Here is a 26,190-nt window from a genome sequence, read left to right as displayed (position 1 = left end):
GAAACAAATGAAAAGCTTCATTCCTTTTATCTTATAAACAAGACATCATAAATTAAATTAAAATTCTATTAAAAAATAATCATGATGTATAAAAACGATTAAAGATTAAAATTGAAGAGAAAATATAAGCGCTTTTTATTTAATTTTCTTTCTCTCCTGGTCTCTTCACTCCTCACTCTTCCTTTGGAACTTTCACTAACTGTAAAACTGTGTATAGTTTTTAACTGTAACATTCAAACTCTTCAACAAACATGTTTTTAGTCAAATTTTCCATCAAATATTTCAAATTTATAGAATGTTTGACAAACGTATGAAATCCAATACATTGCATATCAGACTACACTTTAAATTTAATTTGACAAACAATTCGTTAAGGACGCCTTATTAATTATGACCAATGAGCTGAACATTTCAGATTCACCCTTCATACACTCTACTCCTTATACGAATAATGAGCTCAAAATCAAGGAGGAAGTAATGTTAATTAAAATTAATTTTATATCAAAGCTAATTAATATGCATATATGAACAGGACAAAAGAATGGGACCTTCCTTTGACCTTTCATCAATATATGTGTATGCGAGTAGCATTAATTGCGCTTCGATTTACTTGGATAAAAGCGACTTTATTATTTACTAGCTGTGCCCGCGACTTCATCCGCGTGGAAATTAACAAAAAAGTTATTGTTCAGTTCGCAAGGTTATAAAATAAATAAATTTCTAAAATAAAAGTAGTCTAAGTTACTCTTACTACATCAGCTATAGGCCAGTGAAAGTCCCGTCAAAATCGGTCCAACCGTTTCAGAGATTAGCCGAAACAAACAGACAGATAGACAGACAAAAATTGTAAAAACTGTTTGGTATATTTACCGTATATCCATAAAAAACGGTCATTTTAATATTACAAACACACTCCAATTTTATTTATTTGTATAGATTTATTGTATTCTAATATTTACGTACGTATTTACGTTATAATGAAACAATTTTTTCGGATTTCATCGCGTCTCATTAAGTTTTTTTTGATCCCCGACGTTTCGGATACTTTCGGGTGCGATGTCCGTTTGTACCATTACTTGATAGAATGCAATAAAGTCATATCATATTAAATTATTCTTTGCGCACGAAAATATTTTGTCAAAGGAATAGAGAAAGGAATATAAACGTAAAACAACATTGATCGTTTCTTTCATTTGTTAGTTATATACTATGAAATGTTGCATTATACTCGTATATACAAGTTTTATAAAAATGTATTAATATATGAAATATTCGTACGCAAGTTATTGAATAGTTCATTGGTAGTTCGCAGTAGCTCTGCTTTTTGATCCGGAGTTTTTGGGTTAGATTACCGAACCGAGCATGGGTGTAATATATGTATAATATATATGTTCCTCAAAGACGTAGAACTTTTCTCAATACACAATTTTAAAATAAATTTCTCAGTATAAGGATTATAAAAATATTGAAAAGAAATTAATTACCCTCGCCTGACACCCATCTCCGTTGCACTGGAAAATAAAACTGATTAAATAGACAAGTCCATTTAATCCTTCTTCAGACAAATTTCATAAAAACATTAGTAAATGCTCTACATTAGCGGAACTAACTAGAAAGTAAACGTTAACTTAATCTAAGCAATTTATAATAAAAAACCTGTTTAAACATTATTAAATGCAGGAGTTTTTGAAGTAATTAATATCACTTTTAGATTTAATACTTTGATTTGCATTACAAACTTAGATTGAAGACGAGATTAAAGTAACGTTAACATGAGATATTTTATAAGGATGGTCAAGGAAATATCTTGCTCAAAGTCTGGAACACGACTGGGGAAGAAATAATAAGAAAGAATAAGAAACAAATAATACTGCTAATAAGCAGTGTTGCCTATGTCCAGCAGTGGACTGCAATAGGCTGAAATGATGATGATGATGAGGGTGTAGCAGTGTTGTGTTGCTTGTGGTGAGTGAGATAGCCAAAGCCGCTGGACAGAGTCAGATATAGAGGCCCAAAAGCTTGTAACGTTTACTTTTTTTTTACTTTCATTTTTTAAATTAATTATTTAAATTTTTAGGTACATTTTTACTTAATTTTGACTTTTTTATTTTATTTTCTTATTGTATTTGTGCTCTCATTGCGTTTGTTGTATGTCTGTAAGCAGTTATGTGTCTCAAATAAATGTCTTTCTTTCTTTCTAACGTTTCTGATTTAGAAAGAGTAACTACTTATCATCAGGCTTATATTTTCGTTTGCTACTTTAGTGATATAACAAAACATATTACAAATATTATTATAACCGAATCCTTCCCTGAAAGTTTACGACAACACTTCAACTTGTCGAAAATTTAATTGATTTAATAATTATTTAAGAGTAATTTTGAATGGCAAATTCAAACATTTGCTTGGGCAATTGTTTTTAACTTGATTCTAATATTTCTGCATTTTAACAAGCTTTGGCTTTGATAAGTACCTAGGAATTGTATAAGATGTTTATATTCACGGTTCTCAATTGGTAATAGCTGGTATTGTAACTGTCAGTCAATTTTTTTTTTTTGATGTAACTAGGTCGGCAAACAAGCGTACAGCTCACCTGGTAGTAAGCAATTACCGTAGATTATAGACGTCTGCAACACCAGAAGCATCGCAAGCGCATTGCTGACCCCATACACAATCCCCCCCCCCAGGAGCTCCGGTCACCTTACTCACCAGCAGAAACGCAATACTGTTTGAAAACAGTATTATTTAGCTGTGGTCTTCTGTAAGGTCGAAGTACGTCTCCAGTCGGGCTGCTCCACATTTTGAATTTTAAAGGCACCTCCTAAGTTCTATTTCAGCTGGTGTGAAATTTCTACAACGTTTCAACTTGCTACCATCTCAGATTACCAAACCAAACCGATGGCTAGAATGGAAGCTTCGCAGTTCCTGTATTTTTTATTTAAATCTTCACTTAACAAATCACATTTCTCAAAAAACTTTGTATTTTAATTATTTTATTTAAATGATAAGAAAGCGACTAATTGGATTTTACATTTAAATGTAATTTATTCAGCTGACAGTAACAGCTGAGTTTTTCTTGTATGTTTTCCTTAGTTGAAAGAGTATTTACATTAGGGCTTAGGTAAAAAAAATCAGTGATTTAAAAGTGCTTAAAAGTTCCTACTCAAACAAAACACATTTAAATTTTGATACTTTCTAATGAATTTCCACAATATTATCATAAATTCGAATAAAAATACGACAGCAAATCCCACGAGACTTACTCCCTTTTTACCATTATAAGTTGTTTTAAAATTAAAATGAAAACGATATTGGGAAATACCAATCTTCAACGAAAATTTAAATTTTGATTTTAAAATATTACGTAATTTCAATTCATTGCAGTAAATTAATATAAAAAATCGTAAACGTTCCATTTATTATTCAATTATTAAAGTTATTTTTAATAAAAACTTTAAAAAATACATAGAAAAGATTGCATATTTTAGACACATAAAAAATTTAATATAAGAAAAAATGAAAGTAAAACGCGTAAAGTGGCAGACGTTTTACCTCTTAAATGAGGCGAGTTGAAGTCAAGATTTCATCTAACGCTCCCACAATACGCTTTAAATAACGACGTAATATATCACGTACACAATAGCCGTCATTACCTCGTTTGTAGGCGTTGTGTGTCAATCTTCGTCAATAAGTCTGTTTCTTCAATATACGTTTTACAATATTTATATCATTTGATCATTTTGTACATTATGCACGGTATATTACAAACCACGTTTTTTTTAATAGCGTTTTGTGAAATTAAGTAAGAGTCTATGACATATATATATATATATATATATATATATATATATATATATATATATGAGTGTCTGTTTGTAATATTAATACACGGTACATATACCAAAATAATGTTTTTATACATTTTTTGTCTGTCTGTCTGTCTGATTGTTCCGGCTAATCTCTGAAACGGCTAGACCAATTTTGATGGGACTTTGAGTGGTAGACATCTGAGGTAATAAAGAGTAACTTAAGCTACTTTAGAAATTTATTTATTTTATAACTCTGCGAACTGAACAATAACTTTTTTGTTAAATTCCACGCGAATAATGTCGCGGGCACAGCTAGTGTGATATAACTGAGGTGGGGCACAGCAAGAAATATTCTACTTAAAACCTGGAGCAGTTACACTGGGGTAGTACCTCGACCTTACAGAAGACCACAGCTAAATAATACCATTCTCAAGCAGTGTTGTATTGTATTCCTGTGGTGAGTAAAGTAGTCAGAGCTCCTGGGAAGGGTCGGGAACGCGCTTGCAATGTTTCTAATGTTGCAGGCGTCTATAGCCACGGTAAGCTTTTACTATCTGGTGAGCCGTATGCTTGTTTGCCGGCCTAGTTGTATAAAAAATATATGTGTAAAACTGAAAATTTGCCATGTTCTTATAGTCTATATGTTCTATCTCTTACGTATTGGTCTCAAGACATCTTTATCGAAACTTAACTCCCATATTATTTACACTAAAATCCTATATTGGGTAACGTCAGAAACACTAAATGATCAACAACAAAAATACCAAATATTCTATTTATATATAAAGTGTTGTGGACCATATAAGCTTGAAAACTTAAAAATAATGGTCTGTTAACCGACGACAGTACTTGGCTGACTCGTAGTGATAAGGGTAAAACGAATCCATTACAAAATATACCTCTTTTTATTTTATCAAATCCAAGTAAAAATCAAAACTTACTTCATTGAATTAGGTTTCATCATTTTACAAATAGTGTGTAAAGTAAAACTACCACTGACTCGGAATGTAAATTCTGCAGAAAATAATTCACAAGAAACTCCGCAATTACCATTAAAAAAACTTTTTGAAAAGGAAACCAGTGTAGTTTCATATATAATTAATAGGTTATAAAATAGGTTCGTTTACATATTGACATATATAAGCCCATAATTTACGTACAATGCTTGAGAAAGAGCATCACAAACATCTGTTACAGCTGCGAAAGTATACACTAATTGAGTAAAATATCATTACCTCATTGCTATCATTCCTGCCACCTAGTGCTGTTTCAAAGACCAACCAGTCGGATTGATCGACGCTCTTCAAGTCGACGTTGCGTACAACAGTACGGAGTGACGTACTGATAGTTGTTAAGATTGGCAATGACGTTGTTGTCTAATAGAAATAACAAATGGAATTATTGATTAAAGCGTTACAAGCTTTAAATTTATCCAGACATACACAGAAACACACACACCGACAAACACACACACCCACAAACACACACACCCACAAACACACACACCCACAAACATACATACCCACATACACATACAAATAATTATATTAAGCTAAAACACTTACCGTCAGACCTAATCTTTCTAAACTGTAATCTGTTACAGGAACCAAGACCGTTCCCTAAAACAACATTTTAATTATATTATTATTTATTCTATAAGATGAAATTGGTCATAAGATGAACCAAACCTTCAAAGTTTCTGTACATTTGAGTTTCAAGTTATTTGGACGTCATACTGAAGATTACAATATGTGTAATTTCTGTATTACCAAATCAAAGACCGTACAATATTTACAGAACAATATTTAAAATATTTCATCATCATCATCATTATAGCCTATCACAGCCCACTGCTAGACATAGGCCTCCACAAGTTCACGCCATTTTTGTGTTTTGCCCATAGTCACCACGCTGGACAGACGGGTTGGTGATCGCAGGGCTGGCTTTGTCGCACCGAAGACGCTGCTGCCCGTCTTCGGCCTGTGTATTTCAAAGCCAGCAGTTGGATGGTTATCCCGCCATCGGTCGGCTTTTTAAGTTCCAAGGTGGTAGTGAAACTGTGTTATCCCTTAGTCGCCTCTTACGAAACCCACGGGAAGAGAGGGGGTGGCTTTATTCTTAATGCCGTAACCACACAGCATGCGCACACATAGTTACGTACACAGCATTAGAAGAATTATCAATAATTAAAATTTAAGTTTTTTTTTTATCAATCCAACATTTTTACAACTTACGGTTCTGTTAGTATTTATGTTTTAGGTTATTATATATATGTATATATATATATATATGTATATATATATATAAGTATATAGAATATATTTAAATGGCATTAAAAAAAACACAAACACGTACATTTATAACGAAATGAAGATTCGTGCCTGTTTTCGGATCCTGTTAATAAATAATTAAAATTAACGTAGGTACATTCGATTACGTTTCATTATAATAATTAAACACCATTTTCTTCAAATTAACAAAATCGTCAAGCTGCTTAAAACTATTAATTTACTTACGGTAACTTTCGCTAGGCCATCTCTGGTCTCATTCTAAAAACGTGTAATAATAAACTTTAAAAAACTTCGATGTAAATAGTTTGATGTGTAAGGGCTTTATATATAACTAGCTGTGCCCGCGGCTTCGCCCGCGTTGAAATTAGTATGTCACAAAGTTTTGCCGGCAAACTTCCAGTGAAACTCTCATCAAAATCGGCTTAGCCGTTCCATAAACCTTCCTCTTGCCAATGGTGGAGCCCTCTACAATGGTGAAACCGCATGAAAATCCGTTCAGTAAATTTTGAGCGAATCGATCACATACACTTTTGGGGACTTTGTACACTAACTGTTGCCCGCGATTACGTCCTCGTGGTTATGAAGATATATATTAGTATTAAGATGTTTAACGCAAATTATTTTTTTATTTCAGTCACTTGAAATGCTTATCAAACTGAGTAACTTTTTAAAAGGCACAATTTAGTATAATTTAATAGTTATTTTTATAAAACCTCTCTATACACCACATTTTTGGTTTTATTTTCAGGCTGTATATCATCATTACAGCCTACACAGTCCACTGCTGGACATAGGCCTCCACAAGTTTACGTCAAAGATAACGTGAACTCATGTGTTTTGCCCATAGTCACCACGCTGGGCAGGCGGGTTGGTGACCGGCTGGGCAGGCGGGTTGGTGACCGTATATGCTTATGTATATGCAGGCTGTATATGCTTCATACAAACTATCAACCCTAATTAAACCCCCTTAGCGATAGAATATCGTAAAATCCATTCTTAGCGGACGTCTGCTAACTATAATCTACATCCCTGCCAAACTTTATCTTTGTCCAACCTGGATGGATAGACCAACCATCCAGCGGTTTTTGAGTTCTCGTGATGAGTGAGTCAGTGGCCTTTCTCTTTTATATATATAGATTACGATGCATTATTTGGACACCTCCTCACCATCTATAGAGCATATATTTTAAATTTCAAGTCTCTTACTTCAAAAACATAGGACTTTCATACAAACTTCCAACCCCCTTTTTACCCCTTTAGGGGTCGAATTTCGTGAAACCCATTCTTAGCGAATGTTTACGCCCTAAAAGGAGCCTATCTGCCAAATTTCAAGTTTGTAGGTGTTATAGTTTCGGAGATTTCGTGATGAGTGAGTAAATCTACCATCCCCCGTTTTAACCCCAAAAGGGAGTTGATTTCTAAAGATAAATTATTTGGACACCTTTTCACCATCTATAGAGCTTACATTTTAAATTTCAAGTCTCTTACTTCAAAAAAATAGGACTTTCATACAAACTTCCAACCCCCGTTTTACCCCCTTAGGGGTCGAGTTTCGTAAAATCCGTTCTTAGCGGATGCCTACGTCTTATAAGAAACTTACCTGCCAAATTTCAAGTTTGTAGGTGTTATAGTTTCGGAGATTTCGCGATAAGTGAGTCAGCCTACCATCCCCCGTTTTAACCCCAAAAGGGAGTTATTTTTTAAAGATACATTATTTGGACACCTTTTCACCATCTATAGAGCTCACATTTTAAATTTCAAGTCTCTTACTTCAAAAACATAGGACTTTCATACAAACTTCCAACCCCCGTTTTACCCCCTTAGGGGTCGAGTTTCGTAAAATCCGTTCTTAGCGGATGCCTACGTCTTATAAGAAACTTACCTGCCAAATCTCAAGTTTGTAGGTATAATAGTTTCGGAGATTTCGTGATGAGTGAGTGACCTTTCGCTTTTATATATATTAAGATTACTAGCTGACTCGGCAAACGTTGTCTTGCCGCTAAACGCTATTTAAAAATAGGGGTTGGTTGGGTTGGTAGAAGGGTGAAAATTTAGGGTTGTATGTATTTTTCAACGCTAAATTATAATAAAATAAAAAATTAATAATTTATCTAAAAATTAAAAAAAAACGTAAGGGGTGGACTATACTTAACATTTAGGGAGATGAAAAATAGATGTTGTTCGATTCTCCGACCTACCCAATAAGCACACAAAATTTCAAGCCGTTTCGGAAGAGTTTAACTACAAACGAACGAATTTTATATATTAGATATATTATATTGAAAATAAAATTAAACATGGTTGTTTCGTTGCATTGATTAACTTGCTTGTATTTTATTGTTGTTGTTGTTTGAAGAAAAGAGTTGGAGATAAATGAAAGATTTGAGAGACTAAATTAAGATTAGAATTAAATGTCAAAATCATTGTCTTATATACTCAACGTTCTGTCACACCACTGTACTGTCTATTGCACTCACAGTCCACACAAACACTTCACACCGATGACCGACGAATTAGGTACGGACCACACGATGTGAACCGTTACAGAGTTGCAACGCAATAAAGATGTGAGACGTTCCTTAACAATGGTCAAAATTATAATACTCACCGAATGTAACGGCACCCATCGTATTGGAGCATTAAAATCATCCTTCAAAAGTGAAATAATTATTTTAAGTGATTTATTAAGAAGTTCCTTTAATTATAATTAAGAGTTACAAAGTTAACGCTTTACACTCAACGGCCCCCAGTAGGATTGTCTCCTGTGTCGAGATCCGGAAACACACAATACACAAGTACAAACGCCAATAGTTTAAAGGTAAGCTATACCCGCGACTTCGCTCACATCTACACATTTTGCCTTTTACCCCATTTCCCTAGGAACGGGTCCTAAATTTCAGAATTGGAATTTGTTGTTGCTTCCCATTGAAAGAATTAACTTCATGTCGACATTAGTCAGACATGGTTCCAACTTAATGCGTAGCCAAGGTACAAACCAACAGACAGAAAGACTGACAAACAAAAATTATAACAAAAATAGTTTTGTCTTCATTACTAGCTGTTTCCATTGAAATATACTTTAAAGACTTTAAAAACTACATTCAATGTATTTGTAATTGTTTCGATTTTATTATAAGTATAGATACGTTTTACAAGTCATTATTTTTTATATACTAGCGACCCGCTCCGGCTTCGCACGGGCAAATTGCAATGTAAGCGCAAAAAAATATGCTTACTTACGACATCATATTAGAAACCTCTAAAATTATCAGTGTTTCTATACTATACTATGCATGTATTATACATATAAACCTTCCTCTGGAATCATTCTATTTACCAAAGAAAACCGCATCAAAATCCGTTGCGTAGTTTTAAAGATCTAAGCATACAGACAGCGGGAAGCGACTTTGTTTTATACTATTCAATGTTTATTGGTGTATAGCTGGATTAAATACCAATAATAAATCAATTTTTATATATTACCACTTTCGGCAAGGGTTCCACTTTCGTACTTTTCTCTGTAGAATCACTTTTCGCTTTCTGAAAGTATACAAAATAAGTTAAGTTAATTATAACACCATAAACTAAACAAAAACCTTGGCAACAATTTCCTCAAATTATGGTGTAAAATTCAGTAATCAATTAAACTTATTATTATTAAATTAAAAAAAAACAAGCTTTTATTTTAAATCTACTAAAAAGAATAAAATAAAGTATTTTATATATTTATAACTTTTACTATCAACATATACCGTCATGACACAATTTATATGATACTATATTGTGCTCGCTATGCTTCAAAATTGAATAGCATGATTCCATCATAACAAAACATACATACTTACATACATTTCAAGTTAAATAAAAGTTTTTTAATTAAAACAGGTCCACAGTTACATGCTACGTGATGTTGATCCAATGTTATGATGTGCATCAAAACTAAATAATCTTGATTGATCATATTTACTCATGTGTTTTATGATACGAATCAATATTTATTTTAAATTTATTATGACTATTAACTGTAAAATAAATTATTATCTCATTATATACAGTAATCATCATCATTACAGCCTATACAGTCCACTGCTGGACATAGGCCTCCACAAGCTCACGCCAAAAATAACGTGAACTCATGTGTTTTGCCCATAGTCACCACGCTGGGCAGGCGGGTTGGTGACCGTACATACAGTAACATATTCTGTAATATTTTTTTCGTAAGATTTTTTTGAATATGAAAGCGAAAATACAATATACTTGCATACATTGTCTGGCGAAATGTTCTTGACGTCAATATGTTGCATTTGTGTTTTCATTCCGTCCATGTTGTTTAGATCCTTTATTAAAATTATAATAATTACAGAATATAAAATAAATATTTAATATATGAAATATTTAGTTCTTAAGCTGTGAATTGTAAATATGTATAATATTTTGTATAAATAAAGTTTATCTTTTAATACAGATTTAAAAAAAAAAATACAGAATTGAAATATTTTATTGCAAGAAATTTACATACTTTTATACGAATTTTATACTTATTTTGACGACGCGTTGGCACAGCGGCCACAAGCACTGGCTGTTGCGCTGGCGGTCGCGGGTTCGATCCTCGCTCACGACAGACATTTGAATTGATATATAGATGTTTGTCGTGATCTGGGTGTTTGTGTTTGTGTATTGTGTGTGTTTCCGGACCACCGGCACAGGAGTAAGCCCTACTTGGGGCCATTGCGTTTGAAACTGATTTAGATTTTATACTACTATTTTTTATTTATTTTTTATTTTTTTATATTACTATTTTCCATTTTTAAAGAATATATTCTCAAAAAAAAAAAAGATCAACAAATACATACAAATGAAATATTTAAAAAATCACGATACTATTTTAATTTGTACCATTTCAAGAAAAAACTAATTCTATTACATTATATTTTTGACTCACTTGCAGTTTTCGAAGAGCCATACGCATTACTTGTTTTCCAGACAACTGAAATTTAAAATGGGAAATTCATTTACACAAAAATTTATATTTTCAAAACAATCTTATGAGAGGCAATAAGATCTATAAGAATAAGATTGGGTCTGCATTTGTCCGTGTTTACTTACGTCTTATTAAACGTACTAGCTTAGCTGAAGAACTAACTACTTAGCTGAAGATGGTTTTTAAAACAATTTGAATGAAAAATTTAAATTAAATAAACAGAATTTTAATTTTTTAATTTTTAACAAATGTATCAAGTTATTTTAAAAAATTTTTAATTGTAATTTTTTTATAAATGTATCAATTTGTACTTTGTGTTTAACATAACTATAAACAGAGCACATCATTCATTCTATTCATGTCCTTTGCCCAAAGGACATGAATATCTTGTAGAGATTATTCTTTAGATAGAAAAAAATATATAATTGATTGTTACTTTTTTAGTAATGATGATGAGTGATGATGTACATTCTAAAAAAATAAATGACGTGAAAAACGAACTTTATAAAATTAAATAATCATTTAAAAAAAAATTACGTATACACTTCAGCCTGTAATATCCCACAGCTGGGCATAGGCCTCTTTCCCCATGTAGGAGAAGGAATCAATGCCGAATCCACCACGCAGCTTCAATGCGGGTTTGCTCCTACTATGACTAACAGTAAGTATTTTCGTGGAAAACTTCCTATTTACTAAGATAACGCAATTAATGCTACAACTTAATATCATAGAAAAAATTAAATTTTATAATTATTTTAGCTCGCAAACAAAAACTTATGAGAAAGTCATCTAGAATATAAAACGCTTTTAGTCATCAAATAATATAAAACGCTTTTAAAGTAAGGTTTTGATTCAAAACTTTTGGTATTATTAGTATTATTAGTCACTCGTCTAAAATTATAATTTTTTCATTTCCCATATCCCTGCGATTCCGCCATAAACGCGATGACCCACAAGGGTTTTAGACGATGCAAGTCCGACGTAACACACGGCACCCCTGGGCCCTAGTATATCCATACCGTAAGGGGTTTCCTAAAATAATTTAGTAAAAAAAACCTACAAAAAGAAATTCACAAAAATTATAAAATAAAAATCAAAAAATCATCATCTTACAAATTAAAATTTACTATAATTATGGTTAAAAGTGAAGCTACCACCGATTCGAAGTGAACATTATGTAGTCCTTTCCATTTATGATTTATACCTTAGTTTTTAAATTAATGTTGTAAAAGTTAAAATTTTCTAATTATATAATACTTACAAAACGAGGCATGTTCGGTACAGGTACTGGCAGTTTTTGAGGCTTCGATTTAACTTCCTAGGAATTATAGATCAAATAATATGTTATACATTATTATAAACGTAAGCAATATTTAAAAGTTTAAAACTTTATATGGATAATCAGCTAAGTAACAAATTTTCAGTAGAAAATATATAGCTGAAAATCTAAAGCAGTTCGACTGGGGAAGAACCTGAAGCTCCAGAAAATCACAACCAAATATACAACTTTCAATTAATGCTGCAATGGCAATGCAATGCAATGCAAATGCAATGCAAATGCAATGCAAATGCAATGCAAATGCAATGCAAATGCAATGCAAATGCAATGCAAATGCAATGCAAATGCAATGCAAAAGCAATGCAAATGCAATGCAAATGCAATGCAAATGCAATGCAAATGCAATGCAAATGCAATGCAAATGCAATGCAAATGCAATGCAAATGCAATGCAAATGCAATGCAAATGCAATGCAAATGCAATGCAAATGCAATGCAAATGCAATGCAAATGCAATGCAAATGCAATGCAAATGCAATGCAAATGCAATGCAAATGCAATGCAAATGCAATGCAAATGCAATGCAAATGCAATGCAAATGCAATGCAAATGCAATGCAAATGCAATGCAAATGCAATGCAAATGCAATGCAAATGCAATGCAAATGCAAATGCAATGCAAATGCAATGCAAATGCAATGCAAATGCAATGCAAATGCAATGCAAATGCAATGCAAATGCAATGCAAATGCAATGCAAATGCAATGCAAATGCAATGCAAATGCAATGCAAATGCAATGCAAATGCAATGCAAATGCAATGCAAATGCAATGCAAATGCAATGCAAATGCAATGCAAATGCAATGCAAATGCAATGCAAATGCAATGCAAATGCAATGCAAATGCAATGCAAATGCAATGCAAATGCAATGCAAATGCAATGCAAATGCAATGCAAATGCAATGCAAATGCAATGCAAATGCAATGCAAATGCAATGCAAATGCAATGCAAATGCAATGCAAATGCAATGCAAATGCAATGGAAATGCGATGCTGCTGTTGCTGCAAGCGTAACGGTAACCAAAGGCTACGTAAACGCTTACCCTGCTACAGAAATTCCTATGCTTGCTTACTTAAGTGGAGTATAAAAAAGGCATTTACAAGGCAGAAAGATCAGTTGTAAGAAATTATATTTACCTCATAATGCTCGTTATCAGCCCAATAGGCACCCATCTAAATTATAAAAATAAATAAAAATAAGATAAATAAAATAGCCTTTATTACTGCTTCTTTCCTTAACATTAATACATATATAATACATACCTCATCATTATTACAGCCTATACAGTCCACTGCTGGACATAGGCCTCCACAATTTTACGCCAAAAATAACGTGAACTCATGTGTTTTGCCCATAGTCACTACGCTGGGCAGGCGGGTTGATGACCGCAGGGCTGGCTTTGTCGTACCGAATACGCTGCTGCCCGTCTTCGGCCTGTGTATTTCAAAGCCAGTAGTTGGATGGTTATCCCGCCATCGGTCGGTTTTTTAAGTTCCAAGGTGGTAGCGGAACTGTGACATCCCTTAGTCGCCTCTTACGACACCCACGGGAAGAGAGGGGTGGCTATATTTTTTAGTACCGTAGCCACACAGTTAGTACCGTACAGTAGTAGTATAATACATGCCTACTTACTAAAAAATAAATTGATTTAATTAAATTTAACTTGTATTTAAATGATCGGCAACTGGGTGTTTGTGTGGAACAGCTTGTCTGTCGACAAAAGCCTCCTCTAAAGATTTCCACGTATTCCTATCTTTTGCTAAGCGTGTCCATAGCGGACCAGCTATTTTCTTGAAGTCATCTTCCCATATTTTCGTTTGTCTTCCTCTATTTCTTTTACTATCTCTTGGATACCATTCTGTTACAAACTTAGTCCATTTCTCTTTACTTTCTCTTAACATATGTCCCGTCCAACGCCGTTTAAGCCAATTTTAAAAATATAACATGTCAAATACTACATTTTTATCCATTTACGTGCATGTTTTGAATTGTTTTTCATCCTTTAAACGTCATAGTTTCTAGATCCAGTGAAAATTGATTGAGTTTATCATTGCATCTTATCCTCATTTATAATATAAAAAATGTACTTAACTTTTTATATTAAGAATCTACTTTACATTACAACAAATTTAATAAAAATCTACTTATATATTACAACAAATTTAATAAAAAATAATTACTAAGAATAATTTATACAAAAACCAAACTTAGCTAACATTAGATAAAAATAATTAAAATAACTTACTCCAGCACTTGGCCTTACTTTAGGCCTAGGGACCTATAAATCAAATACCAAACTAATTTAAACATTTAAACAAATAACAGTATACGAACAAAATATTTATCGAAACAAATGAAATATCGAAATATTATATAACTACGTTAAAAACACAAAAAGTAAACGTCCTGAAAAATAAAGTCTATGAACTGCTTTGTAATTCGAAATCTCACTGTAAGACACTAACAATACGCTTCGAAGATATATACGTATAAATTAATATTATTAAAATAGAAAGTTTTTTATTAATAAACTCGTTAACGAATAAAACCTCGAATGTGTGAAAACAAATTTAATAATAATAATAATAATACTCTTTATTGTACACAACAACAATCAACACAATAACATATTACAAATAAAAAACAGTGCACAAAGGCGATCTTCGCTAGAGGAGCGATCTCTTCCAGACAACCTTTGAGCATATAGGACACAGCGTAGTGAAAGCGCGCGTGAGATTTTTTTTTTATTAGGCTTTAAAGAGATTCTTTAAGCAAGTTTATAGTTATATTATTAATGTATATTGAATTTTGTCAAAACTGAAGTTCAAAGTAACTATGGAAGATCCGAACCTAAGTCGATTCAGATAAACAGTAGGCAACCCAGCAGCTGCACATTCTATACGTCTCATACTACCAAGAAAGTTTCATTTTAAATAATTAAAAATAATCAATCCAGGATTTTTCAGAGAACCCATTTTTAATCTATTATCTAATATACTAAATTTATTATAAAATATGTTTCATTATATCATCAGCTCGGCGAAAAACGACTTCGGTTCGGATCTTAGACCACAATGACACCATACATTGAAAAAAAAATAGATTGTCGTTGCACTGCAGCTACAATTTTGTAATCTGTACAATTTCTATATTAGAAAAAAAATGATCATACCCCTTGCTCCCTTGGTATATTGTTGAATGTTTGTGGCTGTAAGTTACAGAAAATATAATCTATATATAAGCCTTACCGTTGAAAAGACGTTACAATCATGAAATTGTCATATACTATTACGATTCAGCGTGTAACATCCCACAGCTGGGCGAAGGCCTCTTTCTCCGTGTAGGAGAAGAATTATCATATGTTAAATTTTCATTCATTTTACATTAAGTTAAAAAGATCGTTATAAATTACAAACCTTTTCTAAAGTTCTCGACCATGCCTAAATAAAACAAAAAAAAAACTTTTCGAAAGTGTTCAAAAAATGGTAATAATAATTGTATTTGCTCGCCAACGAAAAAAAAACGACTTCAATTACATCGACAAGTAATACAACGTAAGTCGATGAAAAACATTAACAAACGCACTAGTCGTCACTACGATTTTCGAAGGTTTCCCTCGATTTCTCTGGGATTCCATCATCAGATCGTGGTTTCCTTATCATGGTACCATCCTTAGGATATCTCCTTTCCAACAAAAAAGGATTATCAAAATCGGTCGAATTGAGTGACCTCCTCCTTCTTTGAAGTCGGTTAAGAAAGGATGAAGAAACGATATTCATATCTTTTACACACTAATATTATAATGAGAGATTTGAATTTTTTGTTTGTTTTGTAATAGATTTCATTCGAGTTAGTATAAAACGTTAACAAAATTACGGACAAATTCAGCGGTTACAGTTGGTGTAAGTTTAATAATAAACTGACACCTCCCATTTAACCAACCTCATTCGATTTAATCTGTTTAACAACCGCAAGCGCAACAGCCAGTGCTATGAACCGCTGCGCCAATGCGACGTCACTTCAACTTATTATTTTCGTCGCACTGATTAATATTTAAAAATAAAAATTATCTTACAAGGACTTTCCGCAAATCATCGTGCCACTGAAAACAAATTTACATTAAAATCGTTTACACATTCACAAAATTTGTACTCGTTAGTTTATTAAAACAAATAAAATACTATTTTTTAAAATAGTCTTAGATTAAATCTTCCATATCATATCTTTTTTTATTACCATTTATTTTATTGTTACTATAATTATATATTAATGATACGACACGAGTTCACATTATATTTTCCCTTTCAATCATTATCCTATGAATTGTAAATAGTATATAGAATTATTTTTAAATCATATTGTAGAATATGTCTTCCTACACGTTTTAAACTTAATACCGATGTTAACCCGACACCAAGATCTCTCGAATTACATCAAAATCATAGCTTTATTCAAATAGGCTTCAAAAGCACATTCAAATCGTCATCCTACAAAGCTTTTTTTAAGGTGAAACTACCACCGATTCGGAATGTAAATTCTGCAGAGAAGAACCGGCACGAAACTCTGCAATTACTCTTTCAAAAAAAAAACTGGGTTTTAACACAAAATTGGTAATATCTTCCATGAAATACAGCGTCACTATGTCCACTATCTTTATCATTTAAGTAATCCTGCACCACATACTAAGCTTTAGTTATTAATTTCTTTTGAATACAAACTTTAAATTTATTCTGAGACAATTGCAAAATCTTGTCTTTTGATATAGTATTCTTTGCCTCTGTTATTTGTATGTATGTATATCTGTAATGTAGGTTGCATTCATAAAATATTCCCGCATTTACTCCAACTTTCTTGCTAAGTCTTATTAATGTAAAAGCTTATTTGGCTTCGAAACAAACATTTAATAAATAGTAAGTTGATTTAGAATAATCTTGTAAATTTATAATCCTAAAGATTGATAGAAGCACATAAAATATAAGGCTTTCACTGTCTTTTAGATGATTCAATTAATTTTTTTTATTAATTTTCTATTTAAAAAAAGTCTCAAAAATATCAAAATAAAAATAGCTTTTTTTTCTCGTTTTTGTATATTACCCTGTGAATTTCACACTGTCATTTTATTTTCGTGAATTTATAATTGTGTGTAACGAACACAAATAATTGTTTTTGCTCGCAAATGAAAAAAAAAATATCTTCAGTAATTACATTGACAAGTAACATATGCACACAAAAAAATAGTCAAGTAAATAAGCGTTATCAAAGATCATAGTAAAGTAACATACATAAAAAAAAATACAATCGAACCAAGAACATCCTCTTTTTCTCGAAGTCGGTTAAAAAAATTCTAATTTCCAACAGTCGTTTCTAAGCTACGCGATTTCATGCGTTTCGGCAATTCATTTTTATTTATATAGATTTTAAAATCGCTAACCATCTTGTTAGGCTATTTTATGGCTTACAAAATAATCTGTTCTGTCATTTATGAATAATTTCCCACGACAAAGCAGAAAAGCGAATTTTATTTATCCGACAATCCTAAGTGAAGAGTAAAGGATTTCACTCTAATCTTTTTCCTTAGCAATATTTCCTTAAAGAGATTTCGCGGGTTTCATACGTGCCCTAAATGTTTTATAAAATTTATAGATATTAAATGACATTGTATGTTTAATACAAAAGATACGATTTGAAATTATTGTTCTAAAAAATTCTTCTCAATTCTTCTCGGGGTTCTCAATTCGACTGTATTTTGACATGTGGTGCCATTTAAATTTGAACGAATTTGAGAGTGTATTTCGTATTAAACTGACTGTTTTATCGACGACCTTCGTCGTATTACTTGTCGATCTAATTGAAGTTGGATTGTTTTTGTTTGCAAGCAAATACAATTATAATTAAACGAAGATTTTTTTCTTAATATAAACAAATATATATGGTTTATTCTTACGTTATAATCGGGTTTGTTTCGTGCCTCTTCCTGAAAAATATTTAAAAATTATTTACTTATTTTTTTATATAACTGAGCAAAAAAATACACACGCATTAATTAAACAAAATACATAATTAAGTATTTAACGCTCTTCAAATTACACTTACAGTACGTACAGATAATTAACAAAAACATACTAAAAATGAAATGGTATACTTATATGTTCGAAGGCTTATTTAACTATGGTTATTTTAATATCTAAGATTTTTATTTTTTGTGCTACCCACATTAGGAATTCTAAACATTTTTTTGAATATCATATCAAAAATTGACCGCTCCAGCGGGGTTCGAACCCGCGTCTCCGACTTACCGTGTCGGCGCTCTAGCCAATTAAGCTATGGAACGATGCACCCGCTCGAGCGAAATTTTCAATATGATACTTTTTTAATTTCGGTTTAAGCGAACCGTGGCGCCGTCTATAGTGAGCTCTTTATTACTATTAATAAAAATTTATTACTCTTCTATATCTAATCTTTATTACTATAATTGGCTAGAGCGCCGACACGGTAAGTCGGAGACGCGGGTTCGAACCCCGCTGGAGCGGTCAATTTTTGATATGATATTCAAAAAAAAATGTTTAGAATTCCTAATGTGGGTAACACAAAAAATAAAAATCTTAGATATTAAAAATAGCACGGTGTCGTCTACTGTCAAAGATTTTCATTGTAATATGAAACTTTGAATAGTTACGGGTTTCTGTAAAGAGCTCACTATAGACGGCGCCACGGTTCGCTTAAACCGAAATTAAAAAAGTATCATATCGAAAATTTCGCTCGAGCGGGTGCATCGTTCCATAGCTTAATTGGCTAGAGCGCCGACACGGTAAGTCGGAGACGCGGGTTCGAACCCCGCTGGAGCGGTCAATTTTTGATATGATATTCAAAAAAATGTTTATGGTTATTTTAATTACCCGCTTTTTCAGACGAAAAAAGTTGAAGTTATCAGAGAGATATTCAAACCCAACACTTCTGTCTAAAGAACATTCTGCTATCGTGATGAAAAAGTTACATTACTTTGTTGGTTTCCGTTTCTTTTCATCTAATAATATATTTTTTATTAAAACTTATTTTAAAAATAGCAATTTTTTTAAATAGTCGAAAGACGAAATTATTATATTATTTTGATGACGCGTTAGCGCAGGCGGTCACGGCACTGGCTTTTGCGCTGGCGCGGGCGGTCGCGGGTTCGATCCCCGCTCACGACAGACATTTGTATTGGTCATATAGATATCTGTTATGGTCTGGGCGTTTGTGCTTGTGTATTGTGTGTGTTTCCGGACCCCAACACAGGAAGAAATCCTACTGGGGGCTGATGAGTGTGAAGTGTTTTTTTTTTATTTATTTAATTAGTTAGCTATACTTACAAAACGTGTAAGTAATGGTGATAATTTTGAACAGTAAAATGACTAATAGAAAGTACTTCTTGCACACGTAAATCCAAAAAGCTTATACACTTAAACTCAGTAATTATGTAAATAACTCATTTTTAAACTGTACACTGGTGATTACCTAATTTGTAACCAGCATGTAGGTATTTAGGTATCGTAAATATTGAGCGTCCGATAACGTTGTTTGCTCGGACCCTTCTTTCTGCTCTGGGATATATACTGGAAGGGATCTCTTCTTCTTAAGAATATATATAATATACCTTAATAAGTCGGCTGTTACCTATAACACAGTCATTAAGTTACTGCTTGCTCACTCACTAGGAACAGACGACCGTGTGTGTATGTTATAGATATTTGTTATTTGACTCAGTTTCAGCTTTTTTTTAAATGTTTTAATTGTGTATAATAAAGTATAAGTAAAGCGAAATCGTAAAGAAGTCGTTATAAACACGTTCAATGAACAGGTGAAATCGCATTTATGAGCTAGTTAACAATAATAATAAAAAATAACCTTTAATTGTGTAGCCAGCGCTTTGAACTCTTCCCACTGAAAAATTAATAAAAACACACTTTTCGAATGACTCATATACAATTCCCAAGAAAATCTTTGCAAGCTAAATATGTATGTTTGTATGTAGGCTAACTGCTATACAATGACTATTTTATTGTTTTCTTCGCCTCTCTTGCTGTACTTTGCTCCTCGGTAACTTTATTTCCCACCATGATGGGTTGACTGGAAGAGATCTCTTATAGCGCGTATTTACTATATATTTATATATTTGCGCCCCATGCCTACTTATTTTTTATAATCGAAAACAGTAAATATGATTTTAAGTGCAATAAAGAATATAATATATTTAATGTAAATATATTACACACGCTTCAGCCTGTAATATCCCACCGCTGGGCATAAGGATTTAGGAGAATTTCATCCCCATTTAGGAGAAGGATCATATTTTGGGGAATATATAACACAGTCAAAATATATTTATAATAAAACCAATAAAATATGAACAAAGCTAACTAAAAAACGCTCAGGACGAATGGCCCCCTAAAAGGCTATAATTTTTTTTACTACTACACCAAGATACTCTATAAGACTTGTGGAATTAAAAAATATAGTGAGTGAAATTATGTAAAGCAGTGTCTCCGAGCAGTGACGCTAACGCCAGCCCTGAGATTAAGGTTTTTTTTGCAAAGGTTCTCGCGAGAAAAAAAAGTTTAATATCACGGTAATTAAGAATAAACTTAGTCACGTGTCAGGAACACGCTTTTCTTACAGCTGGCTATCCTTGACTGGTTTGGATTGGTGACGTAAAGGTCTCTAGGACCAACAGCAACACATTTCGAAAAAAATATTATATTTATATATATGGAAATGTATGAACATTTCTTATTATACATATATATATATATGAACATTTCTTATTATATACTTGCCTTGCCATTATTTTTGATTATGTCGTCCTGTTAATGAGATAAATTTCATTTAATATTAAATATATTAATATTTGTTTTAAAAATACAATACAGGTCAACAGTGACGCATAGAACAATATAAAAAAAATTTTTACGTATATGTCTATCCACGTTGCAAGAAAAAGAAAGAGAGAGATAATAAATCAATATTAGCTGTGCCTTGTGGTTTCACACGCGTTTATTTGAAGAAAAACGTACTAAAATATTATATAGCCTATCAGCTTTATAATATTTAGATATTTAGACAACAAAAAAAATCGTTTTAAACCAGCTTCGTTTTTGAGCAGCAAAAATTTATAATATCAATAAAGATTTTTAGTTTATAATATTTCTACATTATAAAAGTAATGACCATTTTCATCACAGATTGTAATGAATTAACCCTCTCCAGTAAGAAAAACACACAGACAGATATAGAGTAAAACACTCAGTATAAGTTTTCTACATGTATAGGTCAAACACAGAAACTCTTTTTCTCTACAAAGTTGGTTAATTTTTTTTTTTTTATGTCACTAGGTCGGCAAACAAGCGTACGGCTCACCTGATGGTAAACGATTACCGTAGCTTATAGACACCTGCAACACCAGAAGCATCGCAAACGCGTTGCCAACCCAATCTCCGCAGGAGCTCTGGTCACCTTACTCACCAACAGGAACACAATACTGCTTGACAACAGTATTATTTTGCTGTGGTCTTCTGTAAGATCGAGGTCTGCTGTGCCCTACCTCAGTTAAGAAAATATATACAAACACTTACTAATTCGTCCAACTCATCGTACATCGCTCTTAGATCATAGCTCGGGCGTGGAGGACTCTTAGGTGCCTGTTTTACAAAACAATATCAAAATCAAAATAAAAAAAACTATTCAAAACTAGCTGACCCTGCAAACGTTGTTTGTCTATATATGCTACTAACAACTAACTTAGGGGTGTGAAAAATAGATAGTGGCCAATTCTCAGACCTACCCGATATGCACACAAAATTTCAGACAAATCAGTCCAGCTGTTCAGAGTATTGAAACTAACATTGTGACACGAGAATTTTATATATAAGATTTTTTGTTCAATCACATTAAATAAACAATATTACAAATATAGCGTATATCACTTCAAATAGTGTAGCTTTCTGTTAGTGAAAAAATTTTCGTGATCGGATCAGTATTTGCGAAGATTACCTCCTACCAACAAACAAAGTTAGAAACTCCTCTTTATACTCGTAATATTAGTATAGAAAATTATTACTATCGTCAAAGGTGAAGCTACCACCGATTCGGACAGGAGATTCTGCAGAGAAGAATCGGCAAGAAACACCGCATTTACATACACAGTAAATACAGCCCAACTAAATTAAATACACAGTAAAATTTTGTACAGAAAAGACGATGATATGGTCCCATGAATCATCAAGTTGTTCCCAAGCTAAAACTTGACTTAAGGAAAGAGTATTCATCTAAATAATCGCCATAATATACGTACGCGTATAACTTTTAAGATGACTGCGCCAAATTGGACAATCCTTTTTTTTATCTCGTGTTCTATACCCATATGAGTTATCTTTGATTATTTCAAGTTAGTAATAAAAAATGACTATATTAATTTTGGAACGCCATAATTAGGGTCTTCGAATAGGCGTGTAGCTGTTGGCATAGCGTTTTCTGTGTCCTTGTTACTTACCGTGCAGGAGTCTCCTCAATACTCCGACTGTATTTAAGATAAAATTTTCTTTGAAATAACGGCTTCAGTACAATGGTTTAACGAGGTTTATATAAAAGAAAGGAATTCGATATATCCAGTAAAAAACTTGTATTGGTGCGAAGATCGCTTGTTCATATTCAGGTTTATATGTGTACCTATATATAGGTAAGTGGAGGTCAATTGTTATAAAGAAACGATGACCAAATTTTTCCAATTCCCTTAAACATCCCACTCTTGAACGTTTTTAACTCAAACAAAGCATGATTATTTTCCTAAATTTTCCTGTTACACTCCCTTTGGGTGTTTTCGAGAAAATCACGAAAATATTTTTAACTGAATGATACTTTGCTAATTGGCCGTTGCTTTTAAAAAATATTTCTCAGCAAGATAAAACATCAAAAAGGCATTAAAGGTTAATTATGAAAATCTTCATACAGAAGTTTCTCTTTGTTAATAGACAATACAGATTTATAATATTTATCAAATTTTTACCGAATTATATATTTTTGTTCTCTGAAAACAAATTAACGTACGGTTTCAAGAAAACTACGTACTTTGGGCAGATAATTACATAAACGCCTATAAATCTATTTTTTATCCACTCATGCAATTATAATTATTTATTTATTTTTATTTATGCAGTATTTTTTTTTTTTTAACCGACTTCCAAAAAAGGAGGAGGTTCTCAATTCGACTGTATTTTTTTTTTTTTTTTTTTTTTTTTTTTTATGTATGTTACATCAGAACTTTTGACCGTGTGGACCGATTTCGACAAATTTTGTTTTAATCGAAAGGTGGTGTGTGCCAATTGGTCCCATTTAAATTTATTTGAGATCTAACAACTACTTTTCGAGTTATATCTAATAATGCGTTTTTACTTGACGCTTTTTTCTTCGACCTACGTTGTATTATACCGCATAACTTTCTACTGGATGTACCGATTTTGATAATTCTTTTTTTGTTAGAAAGGGGATATTCCTCGTTCTGTACCATGATAAGGAAACCAGGATCTGATGATGGGATCCCAGAGAAATCGAGGGAAACTCTCGAAAATCCGTAATAACTTTTTACTGGGTGTACCGATTTTGATAATTTTTAATTTAATCGAAAGCTGATGTTTATCATGTGGTAACAAATAAATTTCATCGAGATCTGATAAATACTTTTTGAGTAATCTTTGATAACGCGTAGTTGCTTGACTATTTTTTCGTCGATCTACGTTGTATTACTTGTCGATGTAATTGAAGTCGGTTTTTTTTTTCGTTTGCGAGCAAACACAATTATTTGATATTCAAGCTACACTTTTTGAGCGTGATGACCGATAAGAAAACAGTTTTTTTTCTTTTATTGAATAAATGAGAAGTTAATATCGTTTAAAGTATTTTTATTATCTTACAATACATTCTTAAAAGCCCGCGATAAAACCTATGCAATAGCTTAACTTTGATTTATCAAGTGTATATAGTTATTTAAACGAGAATAAAATACAAACAAACTATCTAATTTTTTACCTGTCTGTCTGTCTTTCTGTTTTTTATGGGACTTTCACTGGAAACTTTACTGAATCGAAGAAGTTGTACCAAATCAGAAATCATATTACGGAAGAGTTGCGTGTACGTCTTTGTCATATTAGAGAAGAGTTGCGCTTCTGTGCGATATCTTTGTACTCTCACAATTTAATTATTGTAGCAGTGTACATAGTCCACGAATAACTACGGATATGGAAAGAGCAAAACAGAGAGTACAAAACGCGGGAGTTTCGCGTTTGCTTCCATATCCCTAGAAGAGCCTACATCACGCCCTATCTGAACAGCAAAAGAATACAAAATATGACTGGTAGAACAGAGCTTTAATGCCCCTGTACGGTACAGAAGGTGGGTCAAGGACGTATCACAGCGCTCCCTACGCTATTACCAACTACTTCTCCTGAAGATGTCTGTGTATAAAACAGCTCCGTTTAGGGGTTGCTACAGGTTTTCACACCAAATTCGATCTCAATTCGATGTGTGTTACCTCAGAATTTTTACTGGGTAGACCGATTTCGATCATGCTTTTTTTAATCAAAAGGTGTTGCTTATCATGACTGTGATCCCATTTAAAATAAATCGAGATCTGACAAATACCTTTCGAGCTATCTCTAATAATGCGTATTTACTTGACTAATTTTTCGTCGACCTACGTTGTATTACTTCTCGATGTAATTGAAGTCGGTTTATTTTCGTTCGCAAGCAACAGTTCCTTCACGTACTATCTGAAGTAGATTTTTTTTTTTATCAAATCCACTAACTTAAAATATAATATGATACTTTTTTTATAAGTGTATAACTAAATAAGTGTCATCTATACAAATAAATAAAATTGGAGTGTCTGTTTGTAATATTAAAATAACCGCTTTTTACTAAATTCATATGGATGTATACACGGTACATATACCAAAATAACTTATTGTGACAGGACTTTCACTGACAGATAGCTGATGTAGTAACTTAGGCTACTTTTATTTTAGAAATTTATTGATGTTATAACTCTGGGAACTGAAAAATAACTTTTTTGTTAAATTCAATGCGGACGAAGTCGTGGATACAGCTAGTTTTCAATAAGACTTCTTAGATGATTCTCCACAAATAGTATGCAACTTGCAAAAAGAATATAATCGTTTAAATTTTTAATCTATCAATTACAAGCTAATTCACATCGTCTCTTGTTTCAATAATATTAGTATAGACAGCTTACAGTGTCGTTCAAAAGTTGAGAAAATTTTTCTATCTTGATATAAAACATAATATTTTTTCGGTCAGGCCCTAAAGCCTCGTGGATGATACGACTCATTTCACCGCCGACACCTGAGTCGATACTATGAATTATTGAACAAAAAGGGTACAGATGGAAATATTTTAATAAATATTGAATCCCTTTTGTTACGTCAAAATGATATATTTTTGGGAGAAATTGATAGTGTCATATTTTATCGGTTCATGGCTTTGTTAAGCTGTTTATATAGGGTAAAACCGGGATAGATGCCTCACTTTTTAAAATAGCCACCTAATTTTAAAAATATGATTTTTATACGAATAATTTTTATTAATGTAGCTAGCTCAATCCTTCATGTTGAATTATGACTATTTTTTTTCAACCTAGCCAATGCAGATTAAGCAGAAATTAGCTTTTCGTGAACCCTTTGTTTTGAGGATAGATGCCTACCTATATGGATAGTTGCCGCACCAT

General features: G+C 32.4%; 1 protein-coding gene across 1 annotated transcript; it reads left to right on the top strand.

Moving 5' to 3' along the window:
* The first annotated feature begins 12,605 nt into the window (after positions 1–12,605).
* On the top strand, positions 12,606–13,541 carry LOC123667453 (balbiani ring protein 3-like). The gene has a single exon (XM_045601348.1). The coding sequence runs from the start codon at positions 12,606–12,608 to the stop codon at positions 13,539–13,541; it is 936 nt and encodes a 311-aa protein (XP_045457304.1).
* Positions 13,542–26,190: the final 12,649 nt, after the last annotated feature.

This window comes from Melitaea cinxia, chromosome 28 (genome assembly GCF_905220565.1).
Source record: "Melitaea cinxia chromosome 28, ilMelCinx1.1, whole genome shotgun sequence".
Lineage (NCBI taxonomy): Eukaryota > Metazoa > Arthropoda > Insecta > Lepidoptera > Nymphalidae > Melitaea > Melitaea cinxia.
This window is presented reverse-complemented; position numbering and strand designations above follow the sequence as displayed.

Excerpts from the sequence above, each read along its gene's own strand:
- LOC123667453 (XM_045601348.1), top strand. The coding sequence starts at position 12,606 with ATGGCAATGCAATGCAATGCAAATGCAATGCAAATGCAATGCAAATGC.